The 23,312-nt window shown below is 32.5% G+C and overlaps 1 protein-coding gene across 1 annotated transcript in view; it reads right to left on the reverse strand.

The window, feature by feature from the left end:
- Positions 1–4,670: 4,670 nt before the first annotated feature.
- LOC115210788 (protein disulfide-isomerase TMX3) overlaps positions 4,671–23,312 on the reverse strand; it is a 125,631-nt gene continuing 106,989 nt past the window's right edge. The window contains exons 10-14 of the mRNA XM_029779521.2: positions 14,847–14,900; positions 12,604–12,796; positions 10,306–10,374; positions 8,834–9,002; positions 4,671–6,716 (exon numbers count right to left, since the gene is read on the reverse strand). Of these exons, the coding sequence (XP_029635381.1) occupies positions 6,652–6,716; positions 8,834–9,002; positions 10,306–10,374; positions 12,604–12,796; positions 14,847–14,900 (550 nt within the window). The 3' untranslated portion in view covers positions 4,671–6,651. The remainder of the gene's footprint in view (positions 6,717–8,833; positions 9,003–10,305; positions 10,375–12,603; positions 12,797–14,846; positions 14,901–23,312) is intronic.

Raw genomic sequence — 23,312 nt, forward strand, 5'->3', positions numbered from 1 at the left:
ATTAATATTATTTCAATCATTTCTGCGAGTCTTGCACAATATTCGACATCTATTTAGTGACAGCCTTCAACAAGTATAGTGATTAACACATTACTAAGCTCTTGAAACCAAAACAAGTTCACAGTTGTCCCTCACTATGTTAAGATGATTAAAGGTATATATTAGTGAATAACTAACGTTGTCTTTCCCTCACCGCATAATTACATTAAATTTTTGATGCCCACAACATTAATTACGTTAACATTAACGTTTTTCATGCATATGGTGTCTCTGAATAAATTACATTGGTAATTCATTTCTTTTAATAACACACACAAATAAGTTCTTCCAAATTCAAATGTTATCAAGTATAAGGCCAGGAGTGGCTGTGTGGTAAGTAGCTTGCTTACCAACCACATGGTTCCAGGTTCAGTCCCACTGTGTGGCACCTTGGGCAAGTGTCTTCTACTATAGCCTAGGGCTGACCAAAGCCTTGTGAGTGGATTTGGTAGATGGAAACTGAAAGAAGCCCGTCGTATATGTGTGTGTATATATATATGTGTGTGTGTGTGTATCGGTGTTTGTTCCCCCCAACATCGCTTGACAACCGATGCTGGTGTGTTTACGTCCCCGTAACTTAGCAGTTCGGCAAAAGAGACCGATAGACTAAGTACAATTCTTACAAAGAATAAGTCCTGGGGTCAATTTTCTCGACTAAAGGCGGTGCTCCAGCATGGACACAGTCGAATGACTGAAACAAGTAAAAGAGTAAGAGAGTTAAAGAGTATATATATATATATATATATATATATAATCACTGCCTTATCCTGGTAACTAGGTTCTTTGATATTTTCATGCACCAGCTTACATTTACATATTATTGCCACCATCGTACTGCATCAATTCACCTGGCACGCCAACTCTCTTTAAATATAAGCTTGGATAAAACCTTCCATGTTTTAATCTCTGCTAAAATCTCATCCATTACTCGGATTTGCTTCATACTTAATTTTCAATAATTTCTACATTAATTTCTAATAACATTAATCTTATTTTCAATGGAAGTCACCCATCATCTATCGATTTTGTGACTCCAATACAAAACTTCAATTAACTGAAATGAATGTAATACTTTCTCTCAATTTGCCAGTTTAAAAAAAAAATACTAGGTAAGTTTTACTTCTAAGATTAACCACCAGAGTATAGGAATATCACATTTTGAAATGGAATTTAGATTTATTACATAAATTAAATAAAATTTATTTATTTCAACATTGCACATTTTTTTAAATTCCTTCAATAAGCATTTTAAATTTGAAATCCATTTATCAAGGAAAAGATTTTAAATTATCTGGAAAACATGGCAAAAAAGTCATCAGCTCAGTGATTATTTATTTCCAGAAATAAAACTTGAAAAAATAACAAGAAAATGAAAGAAAAATTAACGTCATGAGTATTATATTTTAAAACCAACGCACTGAGCTGCTTTAAATATTAGGGAGAGAGAGAGAGAAAGAGACAGAGACCCCTTTAAGAGATAAAAATTCATACATCATGTTACATAAGTTTACTCTGTGGACTCATTTATAAAGAAAGTTCTATTATATCCCCCATTAAAAGAAAAAAGTAAAAAGAGGAATGTTGTACAAATTTAGTTGAACATATATATAAGTTCATTATGCTAAAGAAAAGACATTCAAACCCAAAGTGATGACAAAATGAATAAAAAAAATTTTTTTAATTGTTACAAAAAGTTAGAGAATGTCAAAATACTATTAGTATTGGGTTGATGAGGAGGGGGGGTGTCCAAAATGACATGTGGTCAAATAAAATAAAAACAAAATAAAAGCAAACAAAAGAAGGTGCATTAGAATGAGCTATATAACATTTCTGGTATGCACAAAATAGCTTTTTATGGAGCACATAAAAAAACGAAAATATCATTCACACGGCTTGTATCAATCAGAAGATAGGGAAGAAGATACTTGCCACGCAGTGAGATGAAACCAAGAACTCAAGATTGCAAAGCAAACTTTTAATAAAATGAGAAATTGATAAAATATATAAATATATATTTATTCAACCGGTTTTCGTCATTGTATGACTTGTCAAGAATATTTATGTTTAAAAAGTTTTTTAAAAGGTTTAAAAATTCTTAAATATTCTTGACAAGTCATACAATGACGAAAACCGGTTGAATAAATATATATTTATATATTTTATCAATTTCTCATTTTATTAAAATTTTCTTTCATTTGAGCATTCTGCATTTTTTAAAATTTTTTCCTTACTTATCATTTCTCCACATGCGGTCAACACAACCCCACCATTTATTGATCTATATATATATATATATATATATATATATAATTTAAATTAGTTATATACATATATATTACGAAATTCAGTATAATATTATTATACTGAATTTTACCTGTAAGGTTGGAATAATAATTTATTCCCTAATATTATTATTATTATTAACATATATATATATATATATATTATATATATATATATATATAAAACCATCAAAGAATTCATAAGTCAGAAAAAAATATGCATCCCTTAATCAAAATAGATCTATTTCAGCCAATCTTATCAATCAGTTTTGCATTGTGTATTAGATAACAGCACTGTTATGTAACACCCATATGTTATTTAACAGTACTTATCTAACATCAAGTACAAAACTGATTAGTAATATTGACCGAAATGGATCTATAATACTGTATACTATACTATATATATATACACACACACACCTACATATATACTTACATGGTGAACATATATATATATATATATATATATATATATATTATATATATATATATAAAACCATCAAAGAATTCATAAGTCAGAAAAAAATATGCATCCCTTAATCAAAATAGATCTATTTCAGCCAATCTTATCAATCAGTTTTGCATTGTGTATTAGATAACAGCACTGTTATGTAACACCCATATGTTATTTAACAGTACTTATCTAACATCAAGTACAAAACTGATTAGTAATATTGACCGAAATGGATCTATAATACTGTATACTATACTATATATATATACACACACACACCTACATATATACTTACATGGTGAACATATATATATATATATATATATATGTACGTCATTTGATTTGCAATCTTTTTCCTAATCACTTCAAATTCATTAGTCCCTAAATTAATGTTTTCTCTGTGAAGTTCTAGTTGGACCCTTTCTTGAGCAGCAATAGACCATCATTATATAAAAATACTATTCACCTCAAATTAGAAGTTAATTTGTTGCTTTCAAGGTCAAAAAATATTTTTGCTTTATCAATAACTAATAACATTTTGAACAAACATTGGCAAGGTTTGTGAATAAGACAAAGATTCAACTTAACTCTGAAGATATTTTATTTATTTATTTTTTTATCTGCAATATATGTGCAGACAATAAGGCCTACTGAGTCCATACATCAATGCAAAACTTTTCAAAGATCACCAGTAATATTTTTCTTTTTTTCTTTTTTCTACTATAGGCACAAGGCCTCAAATTTTGGGGAGGAGTGGGCTAGTTGATTTCATTGATTTCATCAACCCCAGGCTTTGATTGGTACATATTTTATTGGCCCAGAAAGGTAAAGTTGACTTTAGTTGAATTTGAACTCAGAACATAAAGCCAGAGAAAATGGAAGGCCATCAGCATATTAAAAACAGAGATGATAACCAGAACTTTATCATAATGTACCTTTGAATTTGCATTTTATTCCAATTAATATCTTCTTAATAATGTTTCTATTCAGTGCCTAAAATATAAATACTAAAACACAAATCAAAATAAAAAGTAATTTAATATTACAAAGAAAACTTTCAAAGCCACAACAGCATCTAAGAAGACATCATTCCTTAATCGATGGATGTTTAATATACAACAGTAAAAAGTACATTTTGGAATATGTTAACCCTCATCCTATCATCCTGCACACAACTTACACATCAGATCTGAGTATCTTTTAAACAGTTTATTGTTTTGTTATTTTTGTCTTGGTATTTCAATATTTTACCAAAAATTGTTTATACTTGTTAGTCTTTGAATCACAGTATATAAACTAGACATTATCGTTTTAATGTCTACTTATTACAAAGTAGAGGCAGTTACCACAAACTGTTATAAACACCTGAAAATTAAATTATGCTGTAACTTTACATACACAAACACACACACACACACACACACTACTGTATGTGTGGGTGTATAACAATGGAACATTTCCTGGCAAGGACTCAATACAAAAAAGTAGCATCAAATTTACTTTTAAAATCATTTTGACAGGGACTTGAAGTTTCACCAGACAATTTATTCAACCGGTGATGAAAAGTTTTCTTGCTAATGTCTATAATGTATAATAAATATTAGAAAGAAAGTTTTTCACCACTGGTTAAATAAGCTGTCAGACAAAACTTGAAGACCCGGTAAAAACAATTTTATGTGTGTGTGTGTGTGTGTCTATAGAAAGAGAGAGAGACTTTTTTACTGGTTCTGGTTCCAGCAGTAAAATGGTCCATTTAAGTGACTAATTAGAATAACAGACACAATAACAATTGTTATACAAAATAAAAATAAAAATAAATAACTTAATGTTGAGCTAAAGATATACTTTAAAAAATTTATAATTTTCTTTCAAATTACATACATACTGCAAGCTCAAAAAACAATTAAATATTTTTAGAAACAAGTTACTTTATTTGCAATGCAAATGTATTCAATTCTTACTTAAAATTTTAAAATAAAATAGTTCTGGTACAAAAACAAAATGTATTTAAATCAACACTGTAATAACATACTTGCTGGTCATTCTATCACTTCCACATACAACGACAGCATTGTTTTTCTCTAGGGACCTAATCATCCCAGGCCATTCATTGTTTGTATATGTTCCTTTATCTACTATCAGGAATATGTGGTGACATTTCATCCCACAACAAAGTATCTCAATACTTTTTCTTATGAATAACAACTGATACTACTCCTAAAGAAACCAAAAGGCAAAGAGTAGTTGGGCTTTATAGTGTACTCTATTGTGTTCCCCATAATTATTTAATATTCATTTTACATATTTTCACTATTTTTTATATAAACAACTTTTCTACATCCAATAATACCTCCTAGTGACAATTTCTAATTGATTTTCCAGTTATGTACTTCCACTGGTTTGGTGGATGCCCAAAATTGTATAAATGTTGCTAACAGAATCAGTTCTGGTACATGCAAGTAAAGACTGTTTTTATGTCATTCTCATGTTAATGAGTATAGAAGAGCCAAGTCCTACAAAGGTCATACAATACAGCTAGTGCCAACTAAATAGAATTCTCACTATCTGTTGATAGATATTAAGCTAATATTGAGAGTGTTGTCAAATATATAAAATAATATGACTATAACATAATATAATATATGACGGATATTCAAGTGTTACATTCTCATTTTTTGCTTTAATTTACTTAAATCGGATAAGTTACTCTTCAGATTATTAGACTATTTTTAACTGATAGTTCCCTATAGAATATGTTGATTCTTTAAGAAATAACAAAAACAAAAATGTTAAAATATATATTCCTGTAGTTAATATTTAAAAAGAAAATAGGTGTAAACTCTTTTTTTTTTCTTTTTTTTTTTGTCAAGGTTTTCACATTTATGTCCAATATGAACCAACACACCAACAGATGAATAATGTCAATGGCAAAGGCTGCAAGACTCAGCCATAAACAGAAATAACCATTATCTTACAATTATTACAAAGGTAACAGGTTTCTATGGATTGGTAGATTTATTGGAATGGTGCAAAATGAAGAGAATGATATAAACTTAGAACAATGGGTTAGCCTACATATCTATAGAATATAAATGTTCAACCTGGTGCTGTCCATCTGAATATTATCAGTTCAGAAATTCTCAAGTAGTGAAGTGACAGAAACAGTACAGTGCTAAGACTAAATGCCTTTTAGTATTCAGTTTTACCCTTTCATATCTTAAGATCAAATCTCACTGGAGTCAGCTTTGCAACTTCAAGAACAAGACACTGTGCTGGAGTTTTGTTACTATATAAAACTTCAGTAATTTGGAATCTCTATAAAGAGATACACAATTCAATGATATGTTGGAAAATATAGATATTTACTTGTAGATGCACATTATAAGTCCACTCACAGTACTGCATAGTAGGAATAATATCCATTTTCAAGGTATGATGATTATATATCATGTCAGGTAATATGAATTACTGTAGGCATTCATTTTTATTTCCTTCAATAATTCTGGGAGGAAGGAAACAGTAAACAATAAAGATTTAATTTCAATTTTTTTTAATGTTTTATTAATATATTTTTTATGTATTTATTTATAGATATATTTTTGTTAACTTTTGTTTTCCTGCACTACATTCCTTACTTGTCACAGATTTATGTCATCCTGTAAGAGGTGGGTGGCAGTTGATTTAGACAGACAAATATAAAAAGAAGAAGGGAGACAGGGGCAAATAAATAAACATAAAATGCATGGAAGATGTGAGAGTTGTTAAAAAAAGAATGAGTTTTCCATGACGAAGACAGGAAAGCTGTTCAAGATAGCAGTTCCATTGGCGGCTGATAAAGGGATTAATGGATGAGATCAATTAAATGAGACAACCTTATTCAGATTTTAAATGTTTTGTACATTTGTGTGGAACTGCTTTCGGACAGGGTTTTGGGCCATCTGAAAAACAACAGAAACATATTTAATTGTAAGATAATGTTTATGCTTGTATGTGTATTTGAACGTGTAAGTAGAGGAGGTATGTGTTAGATTTTGTTTTTATATGAAGTGGTAGATATATGAGAGAGGTTGTGGGTGGTGATAAATTTAGAAAAAGAATGAAGCTGTGTATGTGTGTCAAAAGTTATATATGTTCATGAGAGACTGTATGAGTGCAAGTCTGATTTTGTATGTAATTGAGAATATGTGAGAGAGAGGTTGAAGATATCTGTAAAAGAGGTACAAAAGAAGGGTTGCAAGAATATATGAAAGATTGTACATGAAGTAAGACTGCATAAAATAATGTGTATACTTGAAAGAGAGAGAGGTTTGTAATGATGTATTAATTTATAAATGTTTATATGATCAATATTGTGTGCTTCTTGTAAGTGCTGTAGGGTCAATGTGACCTGTTAATTACTGTTATAGTACATATATTAATGAATCTATGTATATTATATACATGTAATTGTGTGTGAGAAAATACAAACAAAACTGAAGCATTGCATAGATTAAGAATGAAATTCATTACAAAGATAAAGATGAAGCTTATATTTGATCCATATAACAGATGCTACACTCAAAATATACACATACTCACATGCACACTTACTCTAACATACATACATATAGTCATACAAAGATACATACAAAACCAGCATGCTTTATAGTGTGTGATAAACTCTTCACTAATTGAGTTCATAGCCAGCTTCTGATTTCCATCATCATCAGCTTTGCATCCACTTTTCCATGCTGGCATGGGTTGGATGCATGATTATAGTCCAAGCCAGTATTTGATGTTACAGCCCTCCCAGAAGTCCTGCAGTCCCCATTTCATTTATACACTCAGTTTTACTCATATTGTTAATGATCAAGGGAAATCATGAATGTCTTCTTGTTTTCTCTACACAATAAACCTAAAGCACATACACCACTGTGAGTAATGTCATTACTCACATCAATGGTATATCAATGGTTGAGGTTTAGAAAAGTTAAGCCAACTTCCAGAGATAACAATAAGATATGTTTCAAACCTCTAATTAATTCTGTCTGAATTATCTAAGTGCCAGCTCACCTATGCAGAATAAATACTTTATCATCAACATCATCATCATTTTTACATCAACTTTTTCATGCTGGCATAAGTCAGAATTTTGTTGAGGTGAATTTTCTATAGCTGGATACCTTTCCTGTCACCAATCCTCACTTGCTTCCAAGTAAGGTATATTTCCCCCATAACCAGGTATGTTTCACACAGAAGGTTGTGAATGAAGGACACCATTTGCATGACAATAACATTTGTCTACAACTATCACACAATGTCAAGGCAAGAAGACGCACGAACAACACACACAAATACACGTGCACACACTCACATATATACTCTTTACTCTTTTATTTGTTTCAGTCATTTGACTGTGGCCATGCTGGAGCACTGCCTTTATTCGAGCAAATCGACCCCAGGACTTATTCTTTGTAAGCCTAGTACTTATTCTATCGGTCTCTTTAGCCAAACTGCTAAGTTACAGGGGACGTAAACACACCAGCATCAGTTGTCAAGGGATGTTGGGGGGGACAAACACAGACACACAAACATATACACATACATATATATATATATATATATATATATATATATATATATATATAATATATATATATATATATATACATACATATATACGGCGGGCTTCTTTTAGTTGCCGTCTACCAAATCCACTCACAAGGCTTTGGTCGGCCCGAGGCTATAGTAGAAGACACTTGCCCAAGATGCCACACAGTGGGACTGAACCCGGAACCATGTGGTTCGTAAGCAAGCTACTTACCACACAGCCACTCCTATGCATATATATGATAGGTTTCTTTCAGTTCCCATCAACCAAATCCACTTACAAGGCTTCTGTCAGTCCAGGGTTATAGTGGGAGTGACTTTCCAAGGTGCCATGCAGTGGGGTTGGACACAGAACTATGTGGTTGAGAAGCAAGCAACTTATTATGTACAACAAACCAATATACATGCCACTTTCATTACATAGCTCAATCAATCTATAACAGCATCGAATATAATTTTTGTTTACCTTGTTTACTACGTTTATGACTGTCTTCATCTTCATCTTCAGCATCAGATAAAGCAGCTTCTTGATCAAAGGGCTCCATACAACAAATACTATAGCAAACAACACTAATAATAACTGTTGGCAGGCCAAACATCAAAAGAAATAACCATCGTGATGCTGTCCATATGGCCTGGAAATCGGAGAAAGTGAAAAATGAATATTTTTAATACAGGAAAAACTGGTTAAGAAATTCAGTTGGATAAAAAGAGCAAAAGGAAATAAATCCTACAAAGAAAACTCCAGGTGACTAGAATATATATAGGTTACTAAAGTAATGATTTTTAATAGCATTTTAAGACAGAGGATACTGACTGAAACACCTTAAGTCTTAAAGTAATGATTCTTTTATAATGGCTAAGCCATATAAAAAAAAAAGAAACAGACTTGTGTTTATGAATATGTCAGAATATGATGAAATTAGTAAGATAGAGTAGTGAGATTTTTCTTTTTTTGAGGCCAGTTGAGTTCCCATCTTGTTTACCATTCTCCATCAGAACCATTACAGTTGATGTCTGCAATCTCAACCATGGTCAATAACCTTGAGAAAAGATGAGCTCTATCCATCAAATTTACCATTAACACACTATAAAGTCATCAGTGACTCTAAACAATCTGAGTTACAGAACATGCCATCAGAAATAGATTGCAACAACCTATTTTTCTGACTATTGTGGACTTGTGTCAGAGTAAAATTTCACAATGTAAACAGTTTATGTTTTGGAAGGAATTTAGGCTGTTTTAGTATCAATGATAGTGTTGTTACTGTGCCGTGACAAGTTCACTTCACTTTCAGCTTCAAATCAACTAAATTCTTTCTAGTTGATTTCAGATGGAGTAGATAACACACTAGATATCCAGTGCTGTATTGGACAAAACAAACAACATTACTACATTACTAGCAGTGATAAACAGTGGATATATATTCAACACATCCCACTATAACTTGCATCAATACTAAATTCTTTAAAATAAACTTTTTTTTTCGCATTATATCTTTTAATGGAATTTGCTTTGAAAGAGTGTATATATGTGTGAATGAATGACAGAATGTGTGTGTATACCTTCTGTTGCACTGGCAATAATATAGAGGGTTACAGATAGTATTGATGAGACATCAATATATTCCAACTGATGTGTCACTTCACCTACCATTGGAGGTCCCATATCTAGGCAGGAATTTGAATTGATTAAAAATACAGTACACAATGCTTTCAGTTGAGGTTCCGACTCTCACTAGCAACAAGACAATTTATTAAAATTATAACTATGATGAAGGCAGGTAGAGAACCTAGTTCTCTAACTATCTATAAGTCTCAAAAATAACAAAAAAAATGAAAAAAATAAATTAGCCAAAGACAAGAAGCAGTATTGGGAATAAATACCCACTAAAAAGATTTTTTAAATTGTTAAAAATTGAAAGAAAATGTACATACCAAAACTGTTGACCATATATCATAACCGATTCTTTTTAGTCTTTGAGTAAATCCTGTACCTCCTTGGGCCTACAAGAAAAATATACAGTAAAATTTAAATATTTGATGCAAGTATTGGAATAATAATAGATGGTTTTACAAAAAGTATTCTGCTTTAATATCCTCATTCTAAACCTTGAAACCTATCATTTGACTACTTAGCAAACAGATTAATGTCCAGAAATGGCTTTATGGTGATAAAATAGTGGGTAAAGTGAGATAGTTAGACAAAATTTCAGTGCAGACCAGGAAATAAGAAAGAATTTGAATTCTAGAGATTTGCAAATATACACTCAATTCAATGAATGCAGAAGCAATATATTCTTTCACTCATTTCTCATTTTTTGCTTTACATGATACAAAGTTCTACAGAGTAATTATAAGAAAAGCTATTCTTCAGAATTAAATTATATATAGCTATGATAGTATTATGATGTATGATTCATTGGAGGGTGCTGGTTTATGAAGCTTCTGATTTAGACCTTGCCTAACAGTACAATGTATTATCAATAAAATAATTCAAACAATATAACCTTTTAAATTAAAGATTCAGTATTTTAACCAATGTCTTTTGAGCAAAATTTTAATATTTGATGAAAGTATTGGAATAATGATAGATGATTTTACAAAAAGTATTCAAATTTAATATCCTCATTCTAAACCTTGAAACCTATCATTTGACCACTTAGCAAACAAATTTATGTCCACAAGTGGCTTTATAGTGATAATACAGTGGGTAAAGGATCTAAGTGTTGCAGAAGGTAATGAGCAATATTCAGCTTGGAGTGAGGAAAAGATTGAGAGTGTTAGGATGACAGATGAAAGATCAATACAAACAGAAGAAAATGATTTGTTAAAGATCGCTTAAAACAGAAAAGGTTCCATAATATGTGTCAATTGCATATATGTTATTGAAACCTCTACAAATAATGATCAGAATAGAATTAAGTTTATCTAACAGTGTTACTGAAGGAAAGAGGGTGATTAAATGCTAGGTGGTATTGCAAAGTTCAGGGTTAGATAATATGATATAGTTTGAAACAAAGTAATTGAAAGTTTTCAGATCTCATGTAAAGTTAAGACAGATGGAGACAGACTTGGTAGATTATGAATAAGTATTTACTCCAGTTTCACACAAAGAGAAAACACAGTAGCAACCTACATTCCATCGGTTAAAAAGCAGATGTAATGCAACATCTATACAAGTGAAAAATATTGCCTACATCAGCTGGAAGTGGTCACCTCAACTACTTCAACTTTACCAGTTTGGGGAGAGCCTATAAAGGTCATAAACACTGCCACTCCTCTTCTGATTAAATAATAAAAGCAAATAAAAATCTCAATATGCAATCTGTGTAGAAAATGAATGGGACAAACAGATTTTGAGATTTGTATTTCTCTAAAGGAAAATATGTATAACCTTTGCTGGAATTGTTGAATATAATTGAAGGTGATTTAGATACCTAGGATTATAGTAAAAGAGGAGTAAATTTTCAAGAAAAAAAACTTGAATTTTCTTTTCTTGTTTACTTATAAAAATTTCAGTCCAGACAAGAAAATAAGAGAGAATCTGAATTCTAGAGATTTGCAAATATAGACTTAATTCAATGAATGCAGAAGCAAAATATTCTTTCACTCATTCTTTGCTTTACATGATACAGAGTTCTACAGAGTAATTATAAGGAAAACTATTCTTCAGAATTAAATTATGTATAACTATGATAGTATGGTTCATTAAAGATTTCTTTATTATGATCATAAGATCTAATATAGAAGGGCAATACAGGACAATACAAAACATTAATAAAGAAATACTCAGCGAGTTTTTTTCAGTTCATTTGTTTTACACAAAAATATATTGAGCTAAAAATAGATGATTTATATGATTAAAAATTTTGATTTCCTCACATTTTTTTCTAGTTGGTCTACTGTCCAATGGCTACACGCCCCCCCCCCCTCATGGTAGATTAAGTAGGGACACTCACTTCCAACTTACTTACCACATCCTTCCATCTTTTCTCATTTCTAGACAGGTGTCTCCTCAGATTTATGAGACTTCTGATTTAGACCTTGCCTAACAGTACAATGTATTATCAACAGAATAATTCAAACAATATAACATTTTAAATTAAAGGTTCAGTATTTTAGCAAATGTTTTTTAAGCTACCACTTATCAACAAGTGTTCCATCATAAGAAATTCTTTACCCCCAAATAAATAAAAGCAATAGTAGAAAATAAGAAAACTCAGCAATACTTACAGTAACTTTTCCTTCAGAAACATCTATAAGAAACTGACTATACTCTGCAAGAGTAAGATCTTTGACCTCTTTCTCTGGCATATAGTAGTACTGTGACTCAGAATCATAAACAAGTAATGTTGGCATTTCAATAGTAGACATGGTGATACTATTCAATGGTTCAGAGTCATTCAAATGAGCAAACTGAAACTGACTGATAAAAGAAAAAGAGAAAATATACATAGAATTAATAGGTTTTAACTTTTTTGTGTGTGTGTGTGTGTCTGTGTTTATATATATATATATAGTTCAGAGAATTCTTTACATCAAAATATATGTTCAAAATGATAAGGCTGGCATTTTAGATAATTTTAAACAGCGAATCCTCTCAAAAATCTAGGGCTGCATAGTATGTATGGCTATAAGCACAGATGTCAAGTTTCTGTTAGAGTAAAGATGTATATACACAGAGAGTGGAGGCAAATGGTTTAGTGGTTAGGGTGTTTCACTCCTGATTGTAAGATTGTGCTTTCAGTTTCTGGACAGGGTGTGTTCTTAAGCAAAACACTTCATTCCACATGACTCCGGTCCTCTCTGCTGATAAAAATGAGTAATAATGTGACAGACCTGTGTCTGGTCCAGAGGAGAATATATATGCAGTAGAATCCTGAAAACTGACTTGAGAAGGATCTTTGATCCCCTTTGATATACACAGACAGTGCTCCTTAAAACTATATTCCTACATATATTGACAGCATACTAATATTTTAGAATATACAAAATTCTAACAATTACATGCTCTATAATTGTAAATTAGATAAAAAAAAATATATAAACAGTGAGGCTTAAAAACTGTGTAGTAAGAAGTCTGCTTCTCAACCACATGGTTCCAAGTTCAGTCCCACTACATGACACCTTGGGCAAGTCACTTCTAATATAGCCTTGGGCTGACCAAAACCTCGTGAGTGGATTTGGTAGACAGAAACTGAGAGAAGCATAGTTCAGTGATATCACATGATGACAATTGGGGATAGTACTGAATAAAACTTTGTGTCAACAATATATCCTCAGTGTAGAAATAGTCTGAAAAATGCACACACATACATACATACATATATACATACAGGGTACTTATTTTTAAATCTGGTACTAATTATATCAGTCTCTTTTGCCAAACTGATAAACCCACACACAAATGTATGTTTTATATATATATATATAAATATATAGGGTAGCAAATATTTTTAGAAATTTCACTACCAGTGTCCTCGCATGTATAAAAAGTCAATAGACAACATAAAAGTTTTTATTTTTTATTCCCTTTGAAAATTGTTCTTAAATGTGGTTTTGGTTGTTTTGACTGCTTCTTCTAGCATGTAAAAATACCTGTTAAAGGTAGTTTTCTCTTGTGTTTAAATGTACAGTATTTTATATATATATATAAAGTAGGTAGGTGGGTGCAGACACGGCTGTGTGGTTAAAAGCTTTACTTCCCAACTACGTGGCTTCAGTCCCACTGCATGGCACCTTACGCAAGTGTCTTCTACCATAGCTTCAGCCCAGCCAAAGTCTTTTGAATAGATTTTGTAAAGGGAAACTGAAGAAGTCCAACAAGTGTGTGCACATTTGTGTCTTCCTGTCTTGGCATAGCATGATAGTTGCAAATGAGTAACACTGTCATACAAGTGGTGTCATTTGTTTCTAGTTATCCATGGAAACATGTTCACCTTATTTGGAAACAGATGAGGGTTAGTGACAGGAAGAAAAACCACCTGTAGAAAATCTACCTCAACAAATTCCATCTGCCTCATGCAAGCACAGAAAAGTGGACATTAAAACAATGGTGACAATATAAGTATGTATGTACACATACATGTATATATTGTATATATGTAAGTATAGATTACATTATGGCCATCACTTAAAATCAAGAATGACTTGGTAGCTTGTATTATACTTTTGTTGATTTTTTTTCAGTTGTCAATATGGTCATGAGCGGACAGAGACTCCCTCTTAGCCCTCCCACTATTGGCCTTCCTGCCCATAAATAATGGGACATCCAAGATGTAAACAGCTCGGGGTAAGAGAGTTGCAACAAAATATTACTACTACTCATTTCTGCTGAGTAGACTGGAACAATGTGAAATGAAGGGCTTTGTTTGACCTGATGATCATCAGCCCAACACCCTGACCAGTAGGCCATGTGTCCACACATACACACACACATATATTAGTCATTTAACAAGTTAAATAAAATGGCTTACTTGTGAAACTTCCTCTTCTGATTCAATGCTAATTCAATTGACATTTTTTCATACCTGAAACAAAAAGGAATATATTCATAAGTTGATATGCTTACATTCCACTAAATTGGTTGCACAATTTGGTTTAACATGGACCTATGTTAAATAGGTGTGAAAGTTTTATCCCATTTTTTCCTCCATTTAGTCAAGGCAAGAAGGCCAGGGCATCATAAATGTCACTACAACACAACATCTCAATGAACCATGGCTTCAGTTTGAGTCCCATTCATGCATTTACAGTTTAGGAAAGATATGAGCAATGCTAATTCCCAACAATAAGACAACATGGTGTTGAAAGGACATTTAATGTGAAATTGATGGGAACTGGCGATGCTCATCATTATTGTGATGATAGTGATAAGAGCAATGGTGATTGTGATGACAATGATGGTGGTAGTGGAGATAATTATGGAGAGTGGAATATCAGAATCACAATAGAACACTAGAGTAAATTCTGGAGCTATCTAGTTATAGCTTATAGTTTATTTGTTATATCTCAGGAGTTGATGAAATAAAGTATACAATAAGATCTAGGTTTTACTTCAGTGATTACAGAGCTTCCTAACAAATTTCTGAGCTTACATCAAAGAAAGAACACATTATTAGTATTTTCCTTATTATTACTGAGAGGCAAGTTATCTGATCGATGAACATGTGCTCCTACTTTAACTTTGAGATTTTGACCAAAAGATATGCAATAAAACCAAGACTACATGTGATATCATGTCGAGCATTTATAAATTCAAATGCTCTAAATTGTCATCCATAATTATTGTACCTTGCCTATTGAGAAACTTCATTCATTAAATGGATCCTAAATGAATCTTAGATTTTATGTTTTTGTAATTATTGTAGTTTAACCATTGGACAGTCCTGGTTAAGTAAATTTACAACCAAAGACATTCCAGCTGTCACCATCATATTTTTATCCAAACACAGTATATCTAACTCTACATTATCTAAAGTGTCTGTCATTTTTTAAGACCGCAGTGTATGATTTGAGGGAGACCTCATTGTTATTTCTAACAGGTTGAGAGACGACATTGAGACTCCCTCATTAGCTCATCAGATTTTAAGATTGCAATGGGGTTCCTCCAGTTGTTGAACATTCTCTCTCTCTAGCTTTCGTTTACATCCAACAAATCCCTTCATGAAATTTGCAGGGAAATGTCTACCTCATCCCAATCTCTAAACATTTCTTTGCACACTTTACCTCACTACTGGGGATTTTTTTTATTTGTTAAAAGTCACTCTCGGCTTAAATTCTTATAAGGCACTTCCTCCCACTCTTCTTTTCTATATCATTTTCTCTTAAACTTCCTCAGACTTTTAGCAAACTTTTGTCTTTTTACCAAGGTTCCCAGCCTTTTACATGTTTTTTACCTATTGATAATTTTTTGAGAGTAAGTGTATGTAAATTTATCTCTATTCTGTTTTGTTTTATAATTTAAGTTTACACTCCTACAAAACAATAAAGAGAAAACTTAAAATATAGTTGCTAAACATTATTAAAGTTCAACTAACAATAACAATAAAAAAACACACAATATTACTTCACTTTTTTATTAACTGAAGTTAAACCGATACCAGAATCAAACACAGACTTGTGAATTAGTAATACTATAATTAAGAATTATACAATAGAGATTATTAAACCTAAAATAGAAGGAAATTTTTTTGATTTTGTTTTTGCTTTTTCAAAATAGGTTAACTGCAAATTTTCTTCTCAATTTCAGATTTTAAAATTTAATTGAAACTAAAATATAAATCCAGAATCAGCAAATTTATTCCTTGGGTAAACGAAACATAGCTCCTGGGAATAAATCTATTCATTAACACACATCTCTTTCCTCATTCTTTTTTCAGTGGGGCGTGGACTTTTGATACCAACCCACCTGACACCACTCTCGGTTCTATGATATAAACATCCTGCTTTACAGTGGTCTAAATTAAAACTTACTCTCAAAATTTCAGGCTAATTTATGTTCCAAACACCAGCTTATACTGACAAAATTATTCTATTAAATTCATTATTTACAAAATTATTTGAAACAAAAGCACTGTATTTCAACAGAAACAGTAACGAAAGGGTTATAGATTAAAAAACATTTTTGTAGACAATTTTCCTAACCAATCCCACACTATTCACATAACAAAGCCCTTTCCAAACTCCTTTTCTCAATCTCTAAATATCTCACCTACACAGTTTCCAAGGGTAAAATCTCTGGTCCTGAAAGTGCTCCCTCTGTTATTCTCAAAAAAGTGCACTCCAGAACTAATACACATCCTCACTGAACTCATCAAACTTTTCCTCTAAACAGAAATCTTCCCCAACTAATGGAAAAAGCAACGGTATATTCTATTCTCAGAAGCAGCAACATTTCTGACCCAGCCTACTAGCAAACTATCAACCTCACTTCCAACATTTCAAAATGATGGAGAAAGGTAAAACATCCATCTACTTTATTTACTTTTGGTCTTTTACTCTTCTCACTGATTATCTGTATGGTTTCTGGAGATCTGTTTTTCCTACATTACAATACCAGTAGTCTTTTGCCATTGAGAACTTTAGTAAAACTATAGTTGCTGCTCTTCACATTATTAAAACCTTCATTCATAACTGACGCAACGTTGCTGGTTTGTGAACCTTACCTTTCTTTCATTTCTTAGGTCAGAAATTTCCTCTCAGACTGCTTGATCATACGATATGCATTGACACAACTAAAAACCAAACATGCCTTACAATTTCTGATGATCTTTCAGAATAACCTTACATATATAAGATTGCTGTAACTAAATCCCAAAGATTACACTTTTTTGGGGGGATTATGAAAAATCCTTTAACACTGATCAGTGGTGACTGTACAAAATTTAAGTGTGTCTCACACAAAAATATAATCAGATTGACTGGTGAGCATTTATCACCAACATACTAAGACTGTTGACACAAGAGATACACTGTTTCCTTTTCTGAAATGACTATTGTTGTTCTGATCTAGCAAACTGATCAAACAAATCTCTACCTAATCCCAACTACTTTGTCTGCTTTTGTATCCTTAATGTATTACTCCTAAACCATTACACTAAACACTTTACAAAATCCTTCCTGTCTAGAACTAGAACCCTCTAAAGTTCCCTCCCCTTGTTTTCCTAGTAGATATTAACCTATAAAAGTTCAAGCTGAACATCAAATACATTGATGTCAACAATATGGAAGGAGTAGCAAATGAAAACGGGTGCCATCACTTTTCTTATAACTAAATAACAAAAAAGTAAATAATTCATTAAATGTCTCACTGACAAAATGGCCATACTGTAAAGAAATCAGTAAAAATACATCTACCTACATAACAAAATTATCTCAACTGATTAAATTCTTTCTCTGACAAAATTATATTGTGTAATAATTTGGGCAATACATATTTACTTGTTTCTGTCAAGTTCTAAAGAGGTTCAAGTTTAAAAAAAAAACATTTGTATTTAAAAGGAAATCCATCTATAAAAATATATGCTCTAATAATTTCATAATTCCTATTTGCAAAAGTTTGTGCATTATAAAATATTTATAATATGATCATTAACAATTTTAATAAATATTAAAATTCCAATTCTAATATAGAATCAGGTAATTATATAATAAGTATGGGTGGGTTTGATGATACAAAGAGCCATACACATGAATAACAAATTTTGTGAAACTATGAAGTGTAGGCAGAATGCAAACATAGTTAAATAATGTCATTATCAACATTAAATTTCTTCTTAACCCTTTCATTACTGTATTTATTTTGAGTTACTTTAGATATAACAAAGAATTTAGTAAAATAACTTAGTTATCATTCAGCTAGTGTTAGGAACATAAATTGAGACTAAAGTTTGGTGGGAGATTTTAATTCAAAACTTACGAAAACAAGACATTTGTACTCAGAGCCAGATCCGGTTTCAGCCGGGTTGGTGTCAAAAGGGTTAAAGAAATTTTCTTTGACACCTTTTTTACATTTAAAAATATTGGCACTTGCCCAAGGTGCTACACAGTGGGACTGAACCCGGAACTATGTGGTTCATAAGCAAGCTACTTACCACACAGCCACTCCTATGCCTATGAACTCTTCATAGTTTCACAATACTTACATATAAAAACATTACAATATTGATTTGGTAGGATATGTTTGATACCCCTGATCATCCCAGTTAATGAACTGAGTTTCATATATATGTTCCATGATACAAAGTGTAAAAATGAATATCAACTAAGACAGGAATGTCATTTAATGACCTACTAAACTTTCAATTAACAACATGCAAACTACTTTTGATCTACAGTTAGAACTGATTCATTTATGTCCCTAAATTCTGAGGGAAAAAAGAGAAGAATGTCACAACTTCTCATTGCATCTTCTCCAGGAATCTGACCTGACCATTCAAAAGATTTAGAAACTTCTGCAAATCAGATATTCTAGAAATGTCAGAAACATCACAGTCTGGAACAATCTGTGACAATAATTATTTTGACATGGTAATATGACCAGTAGATACAATAAACTACCAATAGCATTACATGGTCCTACATTTATACAGCTTGTCTCTATAAATAATGCTATATGAATAAGTCACAATATTTTATTAAAACAACTAGAATTGTTTAAATTAAAAAATACTTTTCTATTATTTAATACTTCAAAAAAGACCTAACATTTTCTGTAATAGTTATAGAAAACTCTGAGGACTTCCATCCCATTTTTTCCCTTCTTTCTTTCTAAACTGATGGTCTAGTTTGTCTGGGAATATTCCTTATCTTAAATTGGTATTATTCTAGGGAATTATTTTCCCTTTCTCTGTTTGTGGGATAGTGTGAAATAACAAAGCCACCTTTTCTTATTTCTAAGTAGGTTGATGAATAGTTTCTCACATTTGCTTAAAATGAAAAAAGCTTTCCAATTTTTTTTAACCATTTATTTTTATCTCTCTCTCTCTCTCCCATATGTATGTATGATATATATATATATATATATATATATATATATATATATACAGAGAGAGAGAGAGAGAGAGAGAGAGAGAGTGTGTGTGTGTGTGTACACATACATACATTTACTACATTGCAGAAAACACACATATAAGTTAGTACAAATATTTCGCCATATTACATACTTAAAAATAAACAAAATCATCCTCTCTAGATGGCATTTCTTTTGTTCTCCCTAACACACTATATCTGTTGTTCAGATTTTTCTTCTCACTCCTTTTTCATTATCAACATCAGAATGACTCAGTTATCAAAATTTCTTCCAGGTTCTACATACAGAGGTTATCACTCACATTTGTTTTATTTATTGTTTTTTTTTCTCTTTTTTTTTTTTGCTATCCAACAGAAAAATAAATTTCTGTTCATAGAACGGAAAGACGCTTCCGGCTATGAAAGGGTTTACTGAGTAGGTGTTTGTTTCAACTGAGATTTGGAAACATGTAAGATTTGATAGAGGTTCACCAGAGAGAAATTCTAGATAAGGCAGTTTTGAACATAAGCATTTATTGTTTGGTGTTATGTCGAGAGAGAAAGGAGGGGAGTAAAGAGAGAGAGAGAGAGAGAAAGAGTGTGGGAGATAGAAATTGATTTTAATAGTACTAAGGTACTAGATGGCTTGTACAGAGTATAGGATTTTATTGTAATGCTTCAGGTAATAATGAAAAGATGCGATATGACACATAGGCACATGAGTGGCTGTGTGGTAAGAAGCTTGCTTCCCTACCACATGGTTCCAAGTTCAGTCCCACTGCATGACACCTTGGGTAAGTGTCTTCTACTATAGCCTCAGGCTGACCAAAGCCTTGTGAGTGGATTTGGTAAACGGAAACTGAAAGAAGCCTGTTGTATGTATATGTATGTATGTCTGCCAAATCAGACTGGAGCCTAGTGCAGCCTCCATGGCTTACCAGACCCCGGTCGAACCATCCAGCCCATGCTAGCATGGAAAACGGACGCTAAATGATGATGATGATGATGTATGAATGTGTGTGTACCTTTGTCCCCCACCACCACTTGACAACCAGTGTTGATGTGTTTATATCCCTGCAACTTAGCAGTTCAGCAAAAGACTCTGATAAAATAAGTACCAGGCTTTAAATGAAAAAAGTCCTGGTGTCAATTTGTTCAGCTATACCTTTCAAGGCAGTGCCCAAGCATGGCCACAGTCAAATGACTTAAACAGGTAAAAGATAAAAGATATGAGATGAATGTGATGTGATTGTTTAACCCCAGGTCAGTTTTGATCAATAGACTTTCAATCATGGCCATTCCACCCTAACTATTACACCTTTTATCTAGATACAGTGCAGTCTCTGATACTAGTACATTCTCTACATACATTCTCCAGACTATCTTTTAAGAAGTTAGTACATGACTTGAGTTAAATCTGATTATTATTTCCAGCAACTTGAGTAACTGCAAAGAGACCACTTTACTGGATTAAGTGAAGAAAGGCTGAGGTTGGAAGGCAAATAAATGAGAAACTGGACTTTGCTAGGTTGATACAAGGGTATTTCACTGGACTGCAGTTATGGAGAAGAAGGACTGAGAAAAAATGTTTAACCCCTTGACAACGGTTGACGCAAATATGTGATCACACTTTTGCTTGCCTACACGCGGTTAACGTAAATATACGATGTAGAGCTGCCATACATCTATCTCAGACTTTTTAGTGGCTGATGTATGGTTACGTTCGCTATCGTGTACTTTAATTCTTGAGGTGCGCGTGCTCGCCGTCCTGTGCATTATCTTAGCTATTTTAGGTTACGTTCAAGTCATGAGACTAGCAGTAGACCAATGACATGCGGATACCTTACATGCATAATACTGTGTTTCAAGTTGTACCACACGCAAGCTATTTTTTTTTAACTTGAGCAGAATAACTCGTGCATATCATATTATGATAAATAGCTTCAAAAACCGGTAGACATAAATGTACAACACTATGTTATTCTAACGGTGAATGTAAATAGACGTGAGCTCGTTGGCACTTGTGTGTTTGTGTGGCCTCATTAGATAAAAAAGAACCGGAGCAGTGTCTTGCATGCTTCGGGTAATACCAGCGTCAAGGGGTTAATGTAAAGTTGAAAGGAAGTGACACAAAATAGAGATAATGAGAATCACACAGCCAAGCTTGCATCACAGAGATTATGATATCTTTCCAAAAGCCAGATAATACACAGCTGCTGTGCCTATACAAAATCAAAGTAAATTTTGCAACACATTCCTACTCATGCACCTGGTATTGAGTTCCCATCACATATGCATATAGGACTGTTTCTAAAATAAAGTTATTCACACAATAAACAAACCTTCACTCACAAACATTTTAAGTCACTTAGCCATTGCTATAGTTACTACAACGGTCTTTGCAAAGAATTTTCTATTTGTATTATGCCCCTACTAACCCACTCATCTCATCGAACACCCCTTCTCTCTTCACATTTACTGTGCTTTGCCTTTATGAACCTACATTAAGGTTATATATATATATAGGTGGCACGTAAAAAACACCATTTGAGCGTGGCCGTCGCAATTACCACCTGACTGGCCCTCGTGCCGGTGGCACGTAAAAGCACCCACAACACTCTTGGAGTGGTTGGCGTTAGGAAGGGCATCTAGCTGTAGAAACATGCTAGATCAGATTGGAGCCTGGTGCAGCCATCTGGTTTGCCAGTCCTCAGTCAAATCATTCAACCAATGCTAGCATGGAAAGCGGACGTTAAACGATGATGATGATGATAATGATGATATATTTCCAATCTTTTCTCCCAGGAACTGCCTCTCTTTGGTGGGTCCTCACTGCCTATATTTTCTCACAACCACTGACCTTCAGAAAGTTCAAACCAAGCTAAACTGCATTAAACTCCCCTACATGTACCACCCCCAACCCTTGCCCCAGCAAAGGAGAACATTGAAAGATCATGAGTGCAGCTCTTTCAAATCCGACTGTTATAAAAGTAGAATGAACATTTGGAGTAATCTAAACTCCATATCATAAAAAATCCAAGCCATTGCTTTAGAGTTTGCAACAATACCACCTCATACAATAAATGATTACATGACTTTGTAAACAACATCAGAGTGCCACATGTTACTTAGAATTTTACAACAGAAAATGTGATTTTGAAAAACTTAAACAAGAACTGAAACTTTAATCTTCAGATTGCATGTGCTCTATCTCTTTAACTTGGGGTTTTATCTCGAAATTTCTTTTACAAAACTAAATACATCTCACATACAAAATAACTGATATACTGCACTCAACCTTACATAATTTCCAGTACACACAGACACAAACACAGAATAATACTAATAATACAGTCAGAAACACTAAAACACAGACACATAAAAATAAAAATTACCACCAACGCTAACAATTTGCCAGAGACATGATAAAT

The sequence above is a fragment of the Octopus sinensis genome, linkage group LG1, assembly GCF_006345805.1.
Source record: "Octopus sinensis linkage group LG1, ASM634580v1, whole genome shotgun sequence".
In the NCBI taxonomy this organism is placed as follows: domain Eukaryota; kingdom Metazoa; phylum Mollusca; class Cephalopoda; order Octopoda; family Octopodidae; genus Octopus; species Octopus sinensis.